A 16,100-nucleotide genomic window follows, 5' to 3' on the forward strand; every position below is an offset into this window, starting at 1 on the left:
CAACTGGCTCTTCCCGTTTCCATCAGAAGCCACTGTGCTGATTGGCTGGCGCTTGTGATAATCATGACATCACTCCCCCCTCCCCTGCCTGGAGCAGCGTCACAAGCAGAAAAAGATTGGCTTTTCTCTTTTTAAGTACTGAAAAAACATCTAACTGCATAAACATGCGAGGTGCCTGGACTATTTTGTTTTTAACCCCAAAGCTGCCTGGATCAATGTTAGATTCAGAGCCAGGTATGCTTGTCATTAGAGGGGGAAAGACAGAGGGGAGGGGAGAAGGCAGAGCTCACCCTAAAGCAGAACAAGCTGAATTGCTTTTATCTATGTGCACCCTGAGCTGCAATGCATTCATCTCCCCAGTTGTAACACAATGCAACACCACTTCAGCCTCATTGGAAATCCCCTTGAGTTCAATGCTTCTCATGAATTCCACTACATTTTCTTTGCTCATTCTTCATATATGGCTCCTTCAATATCCACTAACTTGGTTAGAGTGTGCAACCCCTTTCCAGATGTTCCTAAGCATTAGGCCAGCAGAATCTAGGAGTGATTAACAGCAAATTAAGTGTTACGTTAGGGCCTTTTGCATATATACATTTTCAACACGATCTACATTTCATTGCCCTTCAGTCTTCTATGTCTGATGGTCTATGCAGTCAGCAACAGGCTGTTTCCTTGCCATATACAAAATGATTGTGCTACAATTCTGCAGCATTTTTCAGAGTCCTCTCTGGAGGACTATCATCAAAAACACAGGATGAGACTGGTCAGACCAACTGGGCCACTGGTTTGAGTCAGCCTGGCATATCTTACTTGTTCACTTAACATGGTCTTTGGGCAAACACTCTATTATTTGCTGAAGAGTCTCCTCTTCTTCAATCATAATACCAAAGAGAGCAATCCTAACCCCCACCAGACAGGCCTTGTGGGGATGGTGTGTGTGTGCGCGCGCGCGCACGCGCATGCCTGTGTGTGTGAATAAAATGGGGCAGAGAACTCCAGCCAGCAGGAAATCTCTGCCAGCATAGGAGTACCACTGGTGATGGGGGGGGGGGGCGTTGGGGGGGGGGCTTGGATTGACTGGATCTAAAAAATCCCTTGCTTTCTTGACACAACCCCTATCCAGCCAACTCCAGGCTGATATAGGTATTCTTGGGAGGGAAACTGAAAAAAAGCAAAAATCCAGCAAAAAAAAAACAACCTCCCCACCTCCTACCCTGCTCAGAGTGAGCCAGTAGTGCTCTGAAAGTGGGTGATCATCCACCCAAAATGTCCCTGTCGCCCCCACCCTTGAATTGCTCTGCTCATCTAGCATCCCTGACTTGGTTGTTTCAGATTAGCTAACCTCTCATACACCTTGGAGAAAAAGAATCAGCCTCGTTCCTGCAAAAGAAGTTTTTGCCTCACCAAACTTTTAGAATTCTTTGAGAAAGTCAACACACACGTAGACAACGCTGATCTGGTAAACACTGTATATCTGGACTGGGCTTCTGGGAAAACTCAGCAATCATGGAATGCAGGCCCTTTTATAGATTAGTAAGTGGATGAAAAAAACATAAGGAGGTGGTAATAAATAGTTTTCACAATGGAAGCCAGTAAACACTGACATCCTACAATGATCTGTATCGGGGACCAGTGCCTTTTAACATGCTCATAAATTGCCTCGTATTGCTCTTTAAACAATCATGATTAATACATTTTATTATAAATAAATGATCTGGAGTCAAGGACAACTGAAGTAGCAATACCAAAGTACTTAGGATAGTAAAATTCAAGCAAACTGGAATGTGTTGCTGAAACATCTCCCCAAATTCCTCATTACAGAAAAAAAGGTAAGTGCAAATATTTGGAGAGAAAATATAACTGTGCAAACACTTTTAGATAAGGCCTTGATTGGCTGAGACCACCTAAGAAAGATACTTCGTATCACAGTGGAAAGCTTACTGAAAACATCAATTCACAGAGCAATCCTACATACTGGGGGAGGGGAGCAAATCTGTGGCACAGCATCTGCCACATCCATAGCTACGCTGGCTCATTGCAGCAGGGGCAGAAGGTGCGTGTGTGTGCGCGCAATTTTTCTCTGCCCATTCCCACTATCTACCCTTCCTCCAGATACCTCTTTCTCAGTCTATTTTGCTGCAACCTTTCTTCAGTCTTATTGCTTCGGGTCATCTTGTCTTTTTGCTTCTCTACAACTCAGGCCTCTTCTTAGTCCTAACCCACCACCTGTGTGGGGTTATAATCCCAGCTAAACTAACAGCTTTCCCTTCCCTCACAAAAGCTAGACTGCAAATTATTAAGCTTCCTGAGCAACTAAATGTTCTGTATTGCCATATCAACTCTGTCAGTGTCACATCCCCCCCACCCCCCACATACACAACACACACTGCACTAGAACTTGGCTGATCCAATGAAACTGAATGGCAGTTGATGAAGGACAAACAAAAAGTAGTATTACTTCAGTCTACACACAGCTAAACACACATAATCTTAGGGCACCGCCTGACACAGAAACTTTGCTGAAGCTTGATTATGCAGGTCTGGGTCTGGCCACTGCCTGCATGGGCAACCATTGGAGAAACCCACCTATACTATCTTTATGGAAGGAAGATGGGATATAAATAAAATAAAGGTGGAATTGCTTGTCACAAGTTGCAGTGGTGCATACTAGTTTAATGGCTTTTAAAGAGGACTCGGTGTATTAAAAAAGAACAAGCCCATTAGCTAGAACAGCAAAATCAAACCTCCATGCTCAGAAGGTATATACCTCTAAGTATCAAATGTGAGGGAAAATAACAGGGGATACCTGTCCCCATCATGTGCTGCTTGTGAGCTCCTCTGAAGCATATGGTAGGCCACTGTGCACCCAAGATCTTCAACCACTTCAGAGGCTCTACTCTCACATCAATGAATTTAGCACCCCATGCTTGCCTTTGCTTTTTCAGCCCTCCCCCTCCATACCCATTTGCATTACAAAAACTCCTCACCATAAGGCTAAACTGCTACAGCCTCCTCCCCAGGTGCAGTTGGGTAATGGTAGCCTCTGGACCTAGCAGTGCTACGGACTCTGGATTTCATGGTCTTGCCTCTTCATATGCACCACTTACTTCAAAACAGCAAAGGCCAGCTCTGCTGCAATTGGGGGTTCTCTTGCTAATTTTGCTGAGCGGCCACCAAGCCTTCTGCCCCAAAGTCCTGTCCTGAAGGCACCACTGGCATCCCCACTTACTGCCTTTCAAAAGTAGGGTTCCTATTTCAATACAGTAACTCTGCTTCCTTTTAATAGCCTCACCACCCAGTGGTACAAAAACTGCCTAGGACTATTCTCCCAACCTGGGCTGTCAGGAACACTTAGAGCAGGCTTCCCCAATATAGATGGCTGGGGATGCTGGGAATTGTAGTCCAACGTATCTGGAGGGCACCAGGTTGGAAAGGCCTCCTTAGAGCCAGCTTTACAGCTAAAACAGTGCCTGCCACATCTTTCCTTCCCTCCCACCGTCCTGCATTCCGATTGCACCCTCTCAGACGGACAGCCCTCACTCCTCAAGCTCCTACCTGCAGTCCACCAAGTACCTCCCAACGGTACATGCCCGCACACACCTCTACTTTTCTAGTTGCACATGGGTAGCTTCCCCCCCCCACATACCTGGGACGCGTGGCCCTTCCCAGCCAATGAGAGGCGACGAAGAACGCGCCGACCCCTCCCCCCAGCCCGCATGCGCCAGTCAAAGCAGCAGCATTTGAGGGAAATTATTTATTTATTTAAAGGAGAGTGGGCGGGGCTTCTCGCGTCCAGTCCCGGGCCTTCGCTTTCGGCCGTCTGGAGCGTACTCGGGGCTGACGTTCTACGTAGGAGGAATTTAGTGCGCGCGCGCGCGCGCGCGCATGACGCAGTTGCCCATGGTAACCAGGAGCCGCGTAGAGGATGGTGAGTGCGGGATTGGGAGGGGGGCCAGGGAGGGTAGGGGACGGGACGGGAGGAGTGCGGTGCCTCCCCCTCACCACATTCCTACTGCTGATCGATGGTGATGGGGTCCGTTCTGCGGGATCGGTGTGGCATAGTGCAAAGGGGGAGGCTATGCTAAAGGGATGGATGAGGAGAGGGCCTGATTTAGGGGAGGGGCGTGAGTCGTGTACCTGGTGCTGAAGGAACCGCCCAGGATGGTGGTCGTAGAGAGAAGCTTGGCGCTACCAGAGAAAGATTTCGAGAACGGGGACCCGTCGATCGCTGTAGTATTTGAACATTACATGTTAGCTACTGTGCTCTGGAGCTGTCGGAGTCTGAAATCAGGGCTCATTCATTTATGTAAATAATTATAAAACGTTTTTCCTCGTTTACCTGATCATATCAGATTATAATCTTCTGTAGGATTGAAATGTGGTCGTTCAAGGAGTGATGCCTTAAAAATCTGTTAGGGACACGTGGCAACAAGGTGATGTCGGGTTATGAGTGGGGGGCTCAGCCTGTGGGAGGGAAGAGTAGGGTGCAGTGGGTAGATTGTCATGGTGCTGAAATGACCCATTTTAGAAGAGGAAGTGGGTCATGTGGACTCCCAGGGTTTTCCCACAGAAATTCAAATATATTTTGATAGTTGTCTTTAAACGTTAACAAGAGGAGGACATATTGCAGCATTTTTTGACTCTGGTGGTCACAGATCTTCTATTGACTGTGTGTATCTACTTCCTTACCTGATAAACAGCAAGTGTTATCTGTTCCTTCCTTCAGAAAGGCTCTGAAATCGTTTCACTCTTATGCACCCATAAAGTGTTATTCAAAAGCCCATGATGTATTTCCAGATACAAAAGTGGTTTCATTTCATATAGAATTCAGATTTTAACATTTTAAAGCACTCACATGTCTGGGCAGGCTTGCCTCTTTATCACATCAGAGCAGATAAGCTAGCCTTCCCCAACCTGCCCCCTGCCAGATGTGTTGGACTCCCGTATCCACAGCCAGATGACCCCTCATGCTGGTAAGGGATGATAGGAGTTGTAGTCCAACACATCTGGAGTCTACCAGTTTGGGGAAGGCTGAGCAAAATCCGTGGGAGCCAGAGGGCTCATGAGTCCTCTGCCCACACAGGACTACTGCCAAAGATAATCCCAATGGCATCAAGATAGGCAGGAAAACAGAAAGAGACCAGAGATGTTTCCACCCTCAAAGGCAGTTTTAAAATATTTTTAATAAAGAGGTAAAACAAACATGAAAAGGGAGGATTGATGGCTCCTTATACCGGCAGTTTCTTTGCTAGTTTATGGATAATCCAAGATAGCATGGAATAGGGGTGTATAACCTCTTTTAGCCCGAGGGCTGAATTCTATTTTAGAAAAGCTTTGGGGGGCTGTGTTCCAGTGGTGGATGAGTCTGAAGGGGTGGGGCTAAAAATACCAGCATATTTTAGTTTAAAGCTCTTACTACCAGTAACTAAATCTTAGGAGAGGCATTTCAGCCTTTTCGAATGAGGAAAAAACTGCACAAAATGGGAAACCACCAAACGATTGGTAGTTGGGGGAAAGGGGGAGGGGCCATCTAGAGACTCCTGGAGGGGAGGATTGGGACCCAAGGAGGGTTGAATTGGGACCCAAGGAGGGTTGAATTGGGACCCTGGGCCTGAGATTCTGCACCCCTGGATTAGAGGGTGGGTGAAAAAGCTGCCCACTAACAGTCCCTCTATTGTTCCTTTGTGTCTCCCATTGCCATTTGCAGTAAGTGTGGACGGTGAGACAGAAAGGTGTAAAGCTGGAAAGCAGTGGTGTCTTTGATGTCTTGTGTGTGGTAGTGACATACAGCATGTCTGGACTTAAGACCAGCTTGACTGGCCAGTAGCCACAGCTCTCTAGTACAGGCCCATTGTATGTTTGAAGAATACACATTTCTCCTTTACACTGAAGTATTTACCTCAGCAAACACCAGTGAAACACCAGTGTGCTTGGGCTAGAACATAAATAAGAAGTGGTTTTAAGAGATTAAGAAGAAGGATACATTGGATTTGTTAAAGGGCTTGCAGTTGTGCTGCTCATATACAAAGCTTTCATTTTGCTTAAGATCCAGTTGTATTGATCATTTGGATAGTTTGAGATATATGAATTGTGTGGGTAGAATGGTGAATGTTTAATGTTACACCACTATCCCCCCCAAACACTAATTGTTGCATGGTTTCCTAGCTTTTGTGCAGTTTTTTTTGCCCATGTTTAAATGTTTCTCCTAAGGCTTAGTTACTGGCTGTAAGAGCTTTAAAGTAAAATATGCTGGTGTTGGGGGTATTTTGGCCTTGCCCCATTTTGCCTTGAGCCCTGACTACCACCGGAATGTGGCCCCCAAGAGCATCTCCAGAGTAGAATTCAGCCCTCGAGCTGAAAGAGGTTCCGCACCCCTGCTCTAAGGTGTGAACTGGCGTATTTCTTTTTGATGGATCCTAACTGCTGTGCTACCAGTGATACTTTAAAACACCTATGCATTCATCTATTTCATTGCCAGTCAAAGCATACAAGAAAAGTGTGGTCATTGGGTTTGCACCTTGGTGTAAGAAACACAAGATTGCCATCTTTTTCTGATAGGGTTTCTGTTCTTTTAACAGTCTCATGACAGACAACAAATAAAATAGCTGCAGCTTTCAGCATCACCATATTAGGAATGTATACACATATATATATTAGCAAAAGAATAAATGGACACAAATCCGATATCAGAAAGGGCAGTATTCAGAAACCAGTGGGAAGATATTTCAGCCTCCTAGGACACACTGTTAATGACTTTAAAGTTGCCATTCTTAAACAAAGGAACTTCCAAGGGAGACTCCAACATTAAATTGCTGAATCAGCTCTAGCCTGAAATAAGATAACAAGTTTTTATCCCACTACAGGTGTTAATCAGCATACCAATGCCAGGATGTTTGTTTTATCATCAACTTGAGCTTTAATGTAATTGCCATAGTCTGTACTTCTTGCATTTCATTTCCCTCTAACCTCAGTGCTTGCAACCCCTGTCTCCCTAAGCTTCTGCTATAATGTATTTGTTCTACACAACTCATTGACTGGATTCACATGATCACAGAGGGGGAAATAAGCCATGGTGGCTTATTGCTTTCTCCACGCATGCTTGTTGCATGCCGGGAGGGAGTAGCATAATTACCCTCAGCAGCACAGCTTCTCATGTCATGCAAACCCATCCAGGGTGGCTTGTTGCCATGGGTAACAAGGAACCCAGAACCTATGGGCTAACAAGCTACCTTGACCAGGTTCAGATGACACAACAAGCTGTGCTGCCAAGGGTAATTATGCTAATCCCCTCGGCACGAGCAGAGGAGGAAATAAGCTACCATGGCTTATTACTCCCTCTGTGATTGTGCGAAGCATCCCTTAGTCTGTTGCAGCAATAACAATACAGCTGTCTCTCTGGATATTGTTGTTGTTGTTCAGTCGTGTCCGACTCTTCGTGACCCCATGGACCATAGCACGCCAGGCCTTCCTGTCCTGCTCTCTCTCCCGGAGTATGCTCAAGTCCATATTCATTGCATCAGTGATACTATCTAGCCATCTCATCCTCTGCCGTCCCCTTCTCCTTTTGCCTTCAATCTTTCCCAGCATCAGGGTCTTTTCCAGTGACTTTTCTCTTCGCATTAGGAGGCCAAAATATTTGAGCTTCAGGTTCAGTATCTGTCCTTCCAATGAGCAGTCAGGGTTGATTTCCTTTAGGATTGACTGATTTGACCTCCTTGCAGTCCAGGGGACTCGTAAGAGTCTTCTCCAGCACCACAGTTCGAAAGCATCGATTCTTTGGCGCTCAGCCTTCCTTATAGTCCACCTCTTACAGCCATTCGTTGCTACTGGGAAAACCATAGCTTTGATTATACAGACCTTTGTCAGCAAGGTGATGTCTCTGCTTCTTACTATGCTGTGTAGGTGTGCCATAGCTTTCCTCCCAAGGAGCAAGCGTCTTTTAATTTCATGGCTACAGTCACCGTCTGCGGTGATCTCGGAGCCCAAGAAAATAAAATCTGTCACTGCTTCCATTTCTTCCCCTTCTATATGCCAGGAAGTGATGGGGCTAGATGCCATGATTTTAGTTTTTTTAATGTTGAGTTTCAAACCAGCTTTTGCACTCTCCACTTTCACCCTCAACAAGAGGCTGTTTAGATCCTCTTCGCTTTCTGCCATTAGGGTGGTATCGTCTGCGTATCTGAGGTTGTTGATAATTCTCCCGGCAATCTTAATTCCGACCTGTGATTCATCCAAGCCGGCGTTTCTCATGATGTACTCTGCATATAAATTAAATAAGCAGGGCAACAATATGCATCCTTGTTGTACTCCTTTCCCAATTTTGAACCACCCGGTTGTTCCATGTCCGGTTCTTCCTGTTGCTTCTTGACCCTCGTACAGGTTTCTGAGGAGACAGGTAAGGTGGTCTAGTACTCCCATCTCTTTAAGAATTTGCCACAGTTTGTTGTGATCCACACAATCAAAGGCTTTAGCGTAGTCAATGAAGCAGAAATAGACGTTTTTCTGGAATTCTCTTGCTTTCTCCATGATCCAGCGAATGTTGGTGATTTGATCTCTAGTTCCTCTGCCTCTTCGAAACCCAGCTTGTACTTCCGGTAGTTCTCGGTTCACATACTGCTGAAGCCTAGCTTGTAGGATTTTGAGCATCACCTTGCTGGCATGTGAAATGAGCGCAATTGTACGGTAGTTTGAACACTCTTTGGCGTTGCCCTTCTTTGGAATTGGAATGTAAACTGACCTTTTCCAGTCTTGTGGCCATTGCTGAGTGTTCCAAATTTGTTGGTATATTGAGTGCAGCACTTTAACAGCATCATCTTTTAGGATTTTAAATAGCTCAGCTGGAATACTGTCATGTCTGCTAGCTTTGTTGTTAGTAATGCTTCCTAAGGCCCACTTGACGTTTTTCTCTAGGATGTCCGGCTCAAGTTCAGTGAGCACACTATCATGGCTATCAGGGACATTCAGATCTTTCCTGTATAGTTCTTCTGTGTATTCTTTCCACCTCTTCTTAATCTCATCTGCTTTTGTTAGGTCCCTGCCTTCTTTGTCCTTTATCATGCCCGTCTTTGCACAAAACATTCCCCTGAGATCTCCAGTTTTCTTGAAGAGATCTCTAGTCTTTCCCATTCTTTTGTTTTCTTCGGTTTCTTTGCATTGTTAATTTAAGAAGGCCTTCTTGTCTCTCCTTGCTATTCTCTGGAAATCTGCATTCAGTTGGGTATATCTTCCCTTTCTCCCTTGCTTTTCACTTCCCTTCTTTCCTCAGCTACTTGTAAAGCCTCATCAGACAGCCACTTGGCTTTCTTGCATTTCTTTTTCTTTGGGATGGATTTCGTTGCTGCCTCCTGAACAATGTTACAGACCTCCGTCCATAGTTCCTCAGGCACTCTGTCTATCAGGTCTAATCCCTGAAATCTATTCCTCACCTCCACTGTATATTCATAAGGGATATGATTTAGGTCATACCTGAATGGTTTAGTGGTTTTCCCTACGTTCTTCAATTTAAGCCGAAATTTTGCAAGAAGCAGCTCATGATCTGAGCCACAGTCAGCTCCAGGTCTTGTTTTTACTGACTGTATAGAGCTTCTCCATCTTTGGCTGCGAAGGACATAATCAATCTGATTTCGATATTGACCATCTGGTGATGTCCATGTGTAGAGTCGCCTCTTGTGCTGTTGGAAAAGAGTGTTTGCTATGATCAGCATGTTCTCTTGGCAAAACTCAATTAGCCTTTGTCCTGCTTCATTTTGTACACCAAGGCCGTGCTTGCCTGTTATCCCGGTGATTTCTTGACTTCCTACTTTAGCATTCCAATCCCCTATGATGAAGAGGACATCTTTTTTTGGTGTTAGTTCTAGAAGGTGTTGTAGGTCTTCATAGAACCGATCAACCTCAGCTTCTTCGGCATCAGTGGTTGGGGCGTAGACTTGAATTACTGTGATGTTGAATGGTTTGCCTTGGATTCGTACCGAGATCATTCTATCGTTTTTGAGATTGTACCCCAGTACTGCTTTTCCCACCCTTTTGTTGACTATGAGTGCTACTCCATTTCTTCTAAGGGATTCTTGTCCACAGTAGTAGATATGATGGTCACCTGAATTAAATTTGCCCATGTTTGTCCATTTTAGTTTGCTGATTCCCAAGATGTCGATGTTCAATCTTGCCATCTCATGTTTGACCACCTCCAGCTTACCTTGATTCATTGATCTGACATTCCAGGTTCCTAAACAATATTGTTCTTTACAGCATCGGATTTTCTTTTCACCACCAGACACATCCATAGCTGAGTGTCCTTTCGGCTTTGGCCCAGCCGCTTCACTCTTTCTGGAAATTCCCTCTGCTCTTCCCCAGTAGTATATTGGACACCTTCTGACCTGAGGGGCTCATCTTCTGGCGTCATACCTTTTAGCCTTGTGATACGTTCCATGGGGTTTTCTTGGCAAGAATACTGGAGTGGGTTGCCATTTCCTTCTGCAGTGGACCACATTTTGTCAGAACTCTCCACCATGACATGTCCGTCTTGGGTGGCCCTGCACGGCATAGCTTATGGCTTCACTGAGTTATGCAAGCCCCTTCGCCACAACAAGGCAGTGATCCATGAAGGGGACCCTAGAGGGACGCCGCTTGCGCTGGCATTTTTGTGGCAGACTATAGTGGGGTGGTTTGCCATTGCCTTCCCCAGTTGTGACTACCTTTCCCCCCAGCAAGCTGGGTACTCATTTTACCGACCTTGGAAGAATGGAAGGCTGAGTCGACCTTAGCCAGCTACCTGGGACCCAGCTTCCGCTGGGATCGAACTCAGGTCGTGGGGAGAACTTCGGTTGCAATACTGCTGCCTACCACTCTGCGCCACGCGGTGCTCTGGATATTAGAAAGAGTCAAAATTCAGCCTGCTTACTTTTACGGATAACTGGGTATGAACAGGAAAGAGTGGTAGGTGAACTGACTCCAGACTCACTGGAAGTTAGCATTGGGGGAAAATGAAATACATACAGCAACTAGCAGAATTAATTGGCAGTTTTGCTTACAAAGGAAATAATGAACAGTTTGTACTTACCCTGAATTGCCTGATGGATCCACACGTCCTCAAAAGGAATATTCAAAATTATTATTCATAATTTCTGTAGTATTCTTCAGAAACCATGATTTGCAAGTTATATCTAATTTTACTGAAAACATTCAGATAAAGGAATGTGGATTGCATAGAGTTACATTGACATTTCTCATAACTAGAAATGTTCAATAGGCAAGATTCAGGCAGCTCCTGCACTTTATTAGTATTTTAACAAAGCCATCTGTGGTTCTTTGGCAATTATTAGTATTTACAGCTGCTCCAAGCTTGTTTACATAACAGCTTATATAACTAGCACCGGAATTGTATGCAGCTCAGCCCTAAGATGAGGGCATTAGATAATCAAATGCCATGCTTCAGGGCATCAGCTAGGTTGCTGAGGCCATAACAGATTTACTCCACAGACCCTTCCTCCCACAACATTTTTTAACTAATTGCACAATGGACCATTAGGTATTAGAACTTCCCTTGCCAGATATTGTGTAAGTACAATTATCTTTATAGCCTAGGTAACATCCATAAGAATCACCTTGTTGGATCAGACCAAAAGTCTTTCTAACCTGGCATGCTGTCTCTAATAGGGGCCAACTACAAGAAGCTCTCAAGCAGGACTTGATAGAGCTAGCCATTCCCTGGTTCTTGTCCCCAGCATTTGATAATCAGAGGTACTAGCTCGGAACATGGACGTGGTGGTGGTTCTTCTTTACAAAGCTATTATGGCTATACCTCAGTTTTCCATATATTTTTCTCATTCTTTAAAAAAAAATCTAATCTAGTAATCACACCACATATTATGGTAGTGAATTACTTATGTTAATTAAGCACTGAGTGAATATTTCCTTATTTCTGTCTTGAACCTAGTACCAATTATTTTCATTGGATGACTCTATGTGCTGGTGTTTAGAAAAGAAAGAGCGTAGACATTTCTCTCTATTTACTCTCTCCCTACTACTTATAATTTCATAAACTACTATCATGTCCACTGTATAATATTTTTAAAAATTCTTAACCAAAAATACCCAGCATCGTTGGGCTTTGGCTATAGGGGAAATGCTCAACCTTCCCCAATGGTTGTAGTTGCTTTTTTCTGTACCTTCTGCAGTTTCCCTTTTAGAACAGCAAACGGAATTATCTGTATTTTCTTCATCTTTTTCATGCTTATCCTGTGTTTGAAAGGCTTGTCCATGTTAGAATTCAGTCAGCATTGTGTTAGGTTGGTGTGGTGTAGGTTTCCTCCTGTTCTGATCCCACAGTCTAAGCCAGGGCAAGAAAACAGTGCTGCCTCTGAGCAACTGTGTAATTATGGGCTACATACTTGTATGCTGTCTCAACTTAATTGCTATTACAGCAGATAGTTGTAGGGCTAGGAGAAGTGTGAATGCTATGGTGATCCATTATTGTGGAAGCACCCTATGTTAGAGGACAGCTGTACTTGATCTTTAGACAAATGCCACATCAACTAAGTAAACATTTGCTCCCCAGAAAAAGTAGATTTTTTTGGACTCACACTCTAAATTCATTATTGAATCGTTATGGCTAATCCAGCTAAACTGCAGATACTTACTTCTCTTCTCTAATGGGATTCTGCTCTCTGCTCTTCAGGGATTGGTAGACCATCTCTACTGCTAAGTAATAGCAAGTGTGGCGGTTCCCTCCATAGCATTGCTTATATGGGTCACTCTGGTAGAAAAGACAGGCATTGGTTATTCTGTTTCCCACTGTACCTGCCCCTAACCACATGTTTAAAATCTTTTTCATTTGGCCTATACATGCAGTTCTTAATCCCATACTGTTATGTGGCACTGACTACAACTGGAAAACCAAATTCAGCTTGGAGTTAAAGCTGAACACGTTTGCAAGACGTTGGACTGTAGCTATTTAATACTATGTTTTAATGTAAGATTATTGCATGTAGGTATTAAAAGAAACTATTTGATAATCTGGTGCTTCCTGTTTATGCAGTGTATTCAAATATGGAATTTTCTTGATAGTAGTTAGGAGTTAGTGTGGTCTAGTACTAGAAAGAGTGTCAGACTTAGATCATGAAAACCTGAGTTCTACAAGCATGAAGAGAGTCCCAGCTGACAAAAGTGTTGAGGTAAACAGTTAAGCACTTAGGTGAGTTAAACACCTATGTGAGGAGAAAGTAAATGCTACTCATTTATTTAAATTATTTATCATCAGCTGAAACTGAAACAAGGGCACAGCAAAGGGTATTGTGTGCCAGGAGCTAAATCCCAGGGGGTAATCCTGTAGAAATGTACAGCGGGATTTGAATCCTAGCTGAGTTAATTCTTTAGATACGTACAGTTGTTTCAGTTCTGCTCTAGCAGGGCAACCTTGAGTAGCTGCAGTAGACCTCAGTCAGGATCCTACATTAAACCCAATTTTGGAAAGTGAGTATAATGAATTTATAGTTCTACATTGACAAAGGCTATAGGGCAAATCTAGCTAGTGGAAAAGTCAGCTTATACACAAAGAAATATAGGCTTAGCTTTCAGTTCAAACTCAGAGTAGGCTCCATTTAGGCTTTAAGCACGATTTATAAGCTAAATTATAGGTGTATACATCAGTTCAATTTAGAGCTTCAGTGTTAAAAACTAGAGTGTAGGTACATTTATAAAAGTGCACATTGAAGCAGGTGTATAGTGGGTCAGAGCCTTGCATTTCTAGAGGGGCTCAGACTGCCCACATCCTCTCTCTAATCCCCACATTGCCCACTCCCCTAATAAAAATCACCATTCCCAGGAGTCTCATCTGATCAAAATCCCCCTAAAAATTTCCACTCACTGGAGTCTGCTGCAGCTGAGTAGTTGACCCACACACCCTTTAACCTAAGCTCTCCTAATCTAATTGGCTGAAGCATAAGTTGGGAGAAGCTATTTAAGGGTATAAGCATAAGACAGGCTTGCAAGGGAACCTACTCTATGAGCTTGAAGGGAGCCTCAACTGTCAAAGTGTCTCAGTCCCAGTGACAAAGCATCGAGGTAAACAGTTAAGCAAGCAGATGAGTTCAGCACCTGGAGCTGAGCAACAGGGTAAGGAGGCCAGGGCAGTCCCCCTGCCATCATCTTCATATCTTAACTTTTCAAGCAAACAAGCACAATAAACAAAAGCCATTATGAAGGAAGAATGCCAGCAGGGGAATGAGGGTTATCCAGTGTTTGGTACTGAGTGTCACATGTATGATTGACTATCTGCCAACTGGGCAGAAGACATGGTTGTGTGTTTGGTGTAATGAGCTCCTGGCCCAGGGCACAAATTTGTTCCCTTGAGGCCAATGTGGCTGATGTGGAGAAGCTGAGGGAGGCAGAGTGCTTAGTGAATGAGGCCTTTGGGGATGTGATAGTGGTGTCCCACTTCCATGGTGACAGCTCCTTTGCTTTCATCAAGAATGAGAATCTTCGGGAAGAAAGGCAACACTCCAAAGAAGAAGATAATGATTCCTTACAAGGGACCAATTCCTGGTGGGCAGGGGCGTTGCTAGGTTCTTAAAAGATCTGGGGCACAGGCCCGTAACACAAATTTGCACATATATATCTCTATATATACTGTATGTGTGTGTGTGTCTACGCACATGTCTAATGAGTGTGTGTGGTCTGTGCATGCAGTGTGCTTGCATGTGTGTATAGATTACATACATACACAACAAGTGTGCACTGACACTCCACCCCACTTCAACTCAGACCCCGATTCAGCATTTTGGAAAATATCCCGCTTCTGCTCTGGCCAATTTGTAGTCAGACCACTTCAGCTCAGCACCAAACCTGAGTCAATGTTTGGAAGAATGAGCCTTTATGCTTCCTGTTGACTACCATGGAAAATTAGAAAAAAAATGTAACTTTTTTCTGTTGGTCAGAACAGTGGCACTTATTTCACATGCCAGTAAGGTAATGCTCAAGATCTTGCACGGTAGACTCCAGCAATTCATGGAACAAGAATTGCCAGATGTACACGCTGGGTCTAGAAAAGGCAGAGGCACTAGAGACCAAATTGCCAATATCCGCTGGATAATGGAGAAAGCCAGGGAGTTTCAGAAAAACATCTATTTCTGTTTTATTGACTATTCTAAAGCCTTTGACTGTGTGGATCATAACAAATTGTGGCAAGTTCTTGGTGGTATGAGGATACCAAGTCATCTTGTCTGCCTCCTGAGGAATCTGTATAACGACCAAGTAGCAACGGTAAGAACAGACCACGGAACAACGGACTGGTTTAAGATTGGGAAAGGAGTACGGCAGGGTTGTATACTCTCACCCTACGTATTCAACCTGTACGCAGAACACATCATGCGACATGCTGGGCTTGATGAATCCAAGGCTGGAGTTAAAATTGCTGGAAGAAACATTAACAATCTCAGAGATGCAGATGATACCACTTTGATGGCTGAAAGCGAGGAGGAGCTGAGGAACCTTATGCCGAAGGTAGAAAGAAGAAAGTGCAAAAGCCGGGTTGCAGTTAAACCTCAAAAAAACCAAGATTGTGGCAACCAGCTTGATTGATAACTGGCAAATAGAGGGAGAAAACATGGAGGCAGTGACAGACTTTGTATTTCTAGGGGCAAAGATTACTGCAGATGCTGACTGCAGCCAGGAAATCAGAAGACATTTACTTCTTGGGAGGAGAGCAATGACAAATCTTGATAAAATAGTGAAGAGCAGAGACATCACACTGACAACAAAGGTCCGCATAGTTAAAGCAATGGTATTCCCCATAGTAACCTATGGCTGCGAGAGCTGGACCATAAGGAAGGTTGAGCGAAGGAAGATAGATGCTTTTGAACTGTGGTGCTGGAGGAAAATTCTGAGAGTGCCTTGGACTGCAAGAAGATCAAACCAGTCCATACTCCAGGAAATAAAGCCAGACTGCTCACTTGAGGGAATGATATTAAAGGCAAAACTGAAGTACTTTGGCCACATAATGAGAAGACAGGACACCCTGGAGAAGATGCTGATGCTAGAGAAAGTGGAAGGCAAAAGGAAGAGGGGCCGACCAAGGGCAAGATGGATGGATGATATTCTGGAGG

General features: G+C 44.3%; 2 protein-coding genes across 8 annotated transcripts in view; one reads left to right on the plus strand and one right to left on the minus strand.

Annotated features, from left to right (window-relative positions):
• Positions 1 to 16,100, minus strand: part of SFXN2 (sideroflexin 2) — a 70,887-nt gene that overhangs the window by 41,912 nt on the left and 12,875 nt on the right. For 3 of the 7 annotated variants that reach the window (XR_014789501.1, XM_084846448.1, XM_084846447.1), the window contains exon 1: positions 3,559 to 3,636. The exons of 1 other annotated variant lie outside the window; for it this stretch is intronic. The gene's annotated coding sequence lies outside the window, so the exon portion shown is untranslated. 3 more of the 7 variants (XM_084846451.1, XM_084846450.1, XM_084846449.1) reach the window with 3 other exon arrangements.
• Positions 3,891 to 16,100, plus strand: part of ARL3 (ARF like GTPase 3) — a 75,688-nt gene continuing 63,478 nt past the window's right edge. Inside the window, exon 1 of the mRNA XM_084846452.1 lies at positions 3,891 to 3,931. Coding sequence (XP_084702578.1) covers positions 3,929 to 3,931 — 3 coding nt within the window. The 5' untranslated portion in view covers positions 3,891 to 3,928. The remainder of the gene's footprint in view (positions 3,932 to 16,100) is intronic.

This window comes from Heloderma suspectum, chromosome 3 (genome assembly GCF_057233095.1).
Source record: "Heloderma suspectum isolate Gila_16-S chromosome 3, 16-S_ref, whole genome shotgun sequence".
Taxonomy (NCBI): domain Eukaryota; kingdom Metazoa; phylum Chordata; class Lepidosauria; order Squamata; family Helodermatidae; genus Heloderma; species Heloderma suspectum.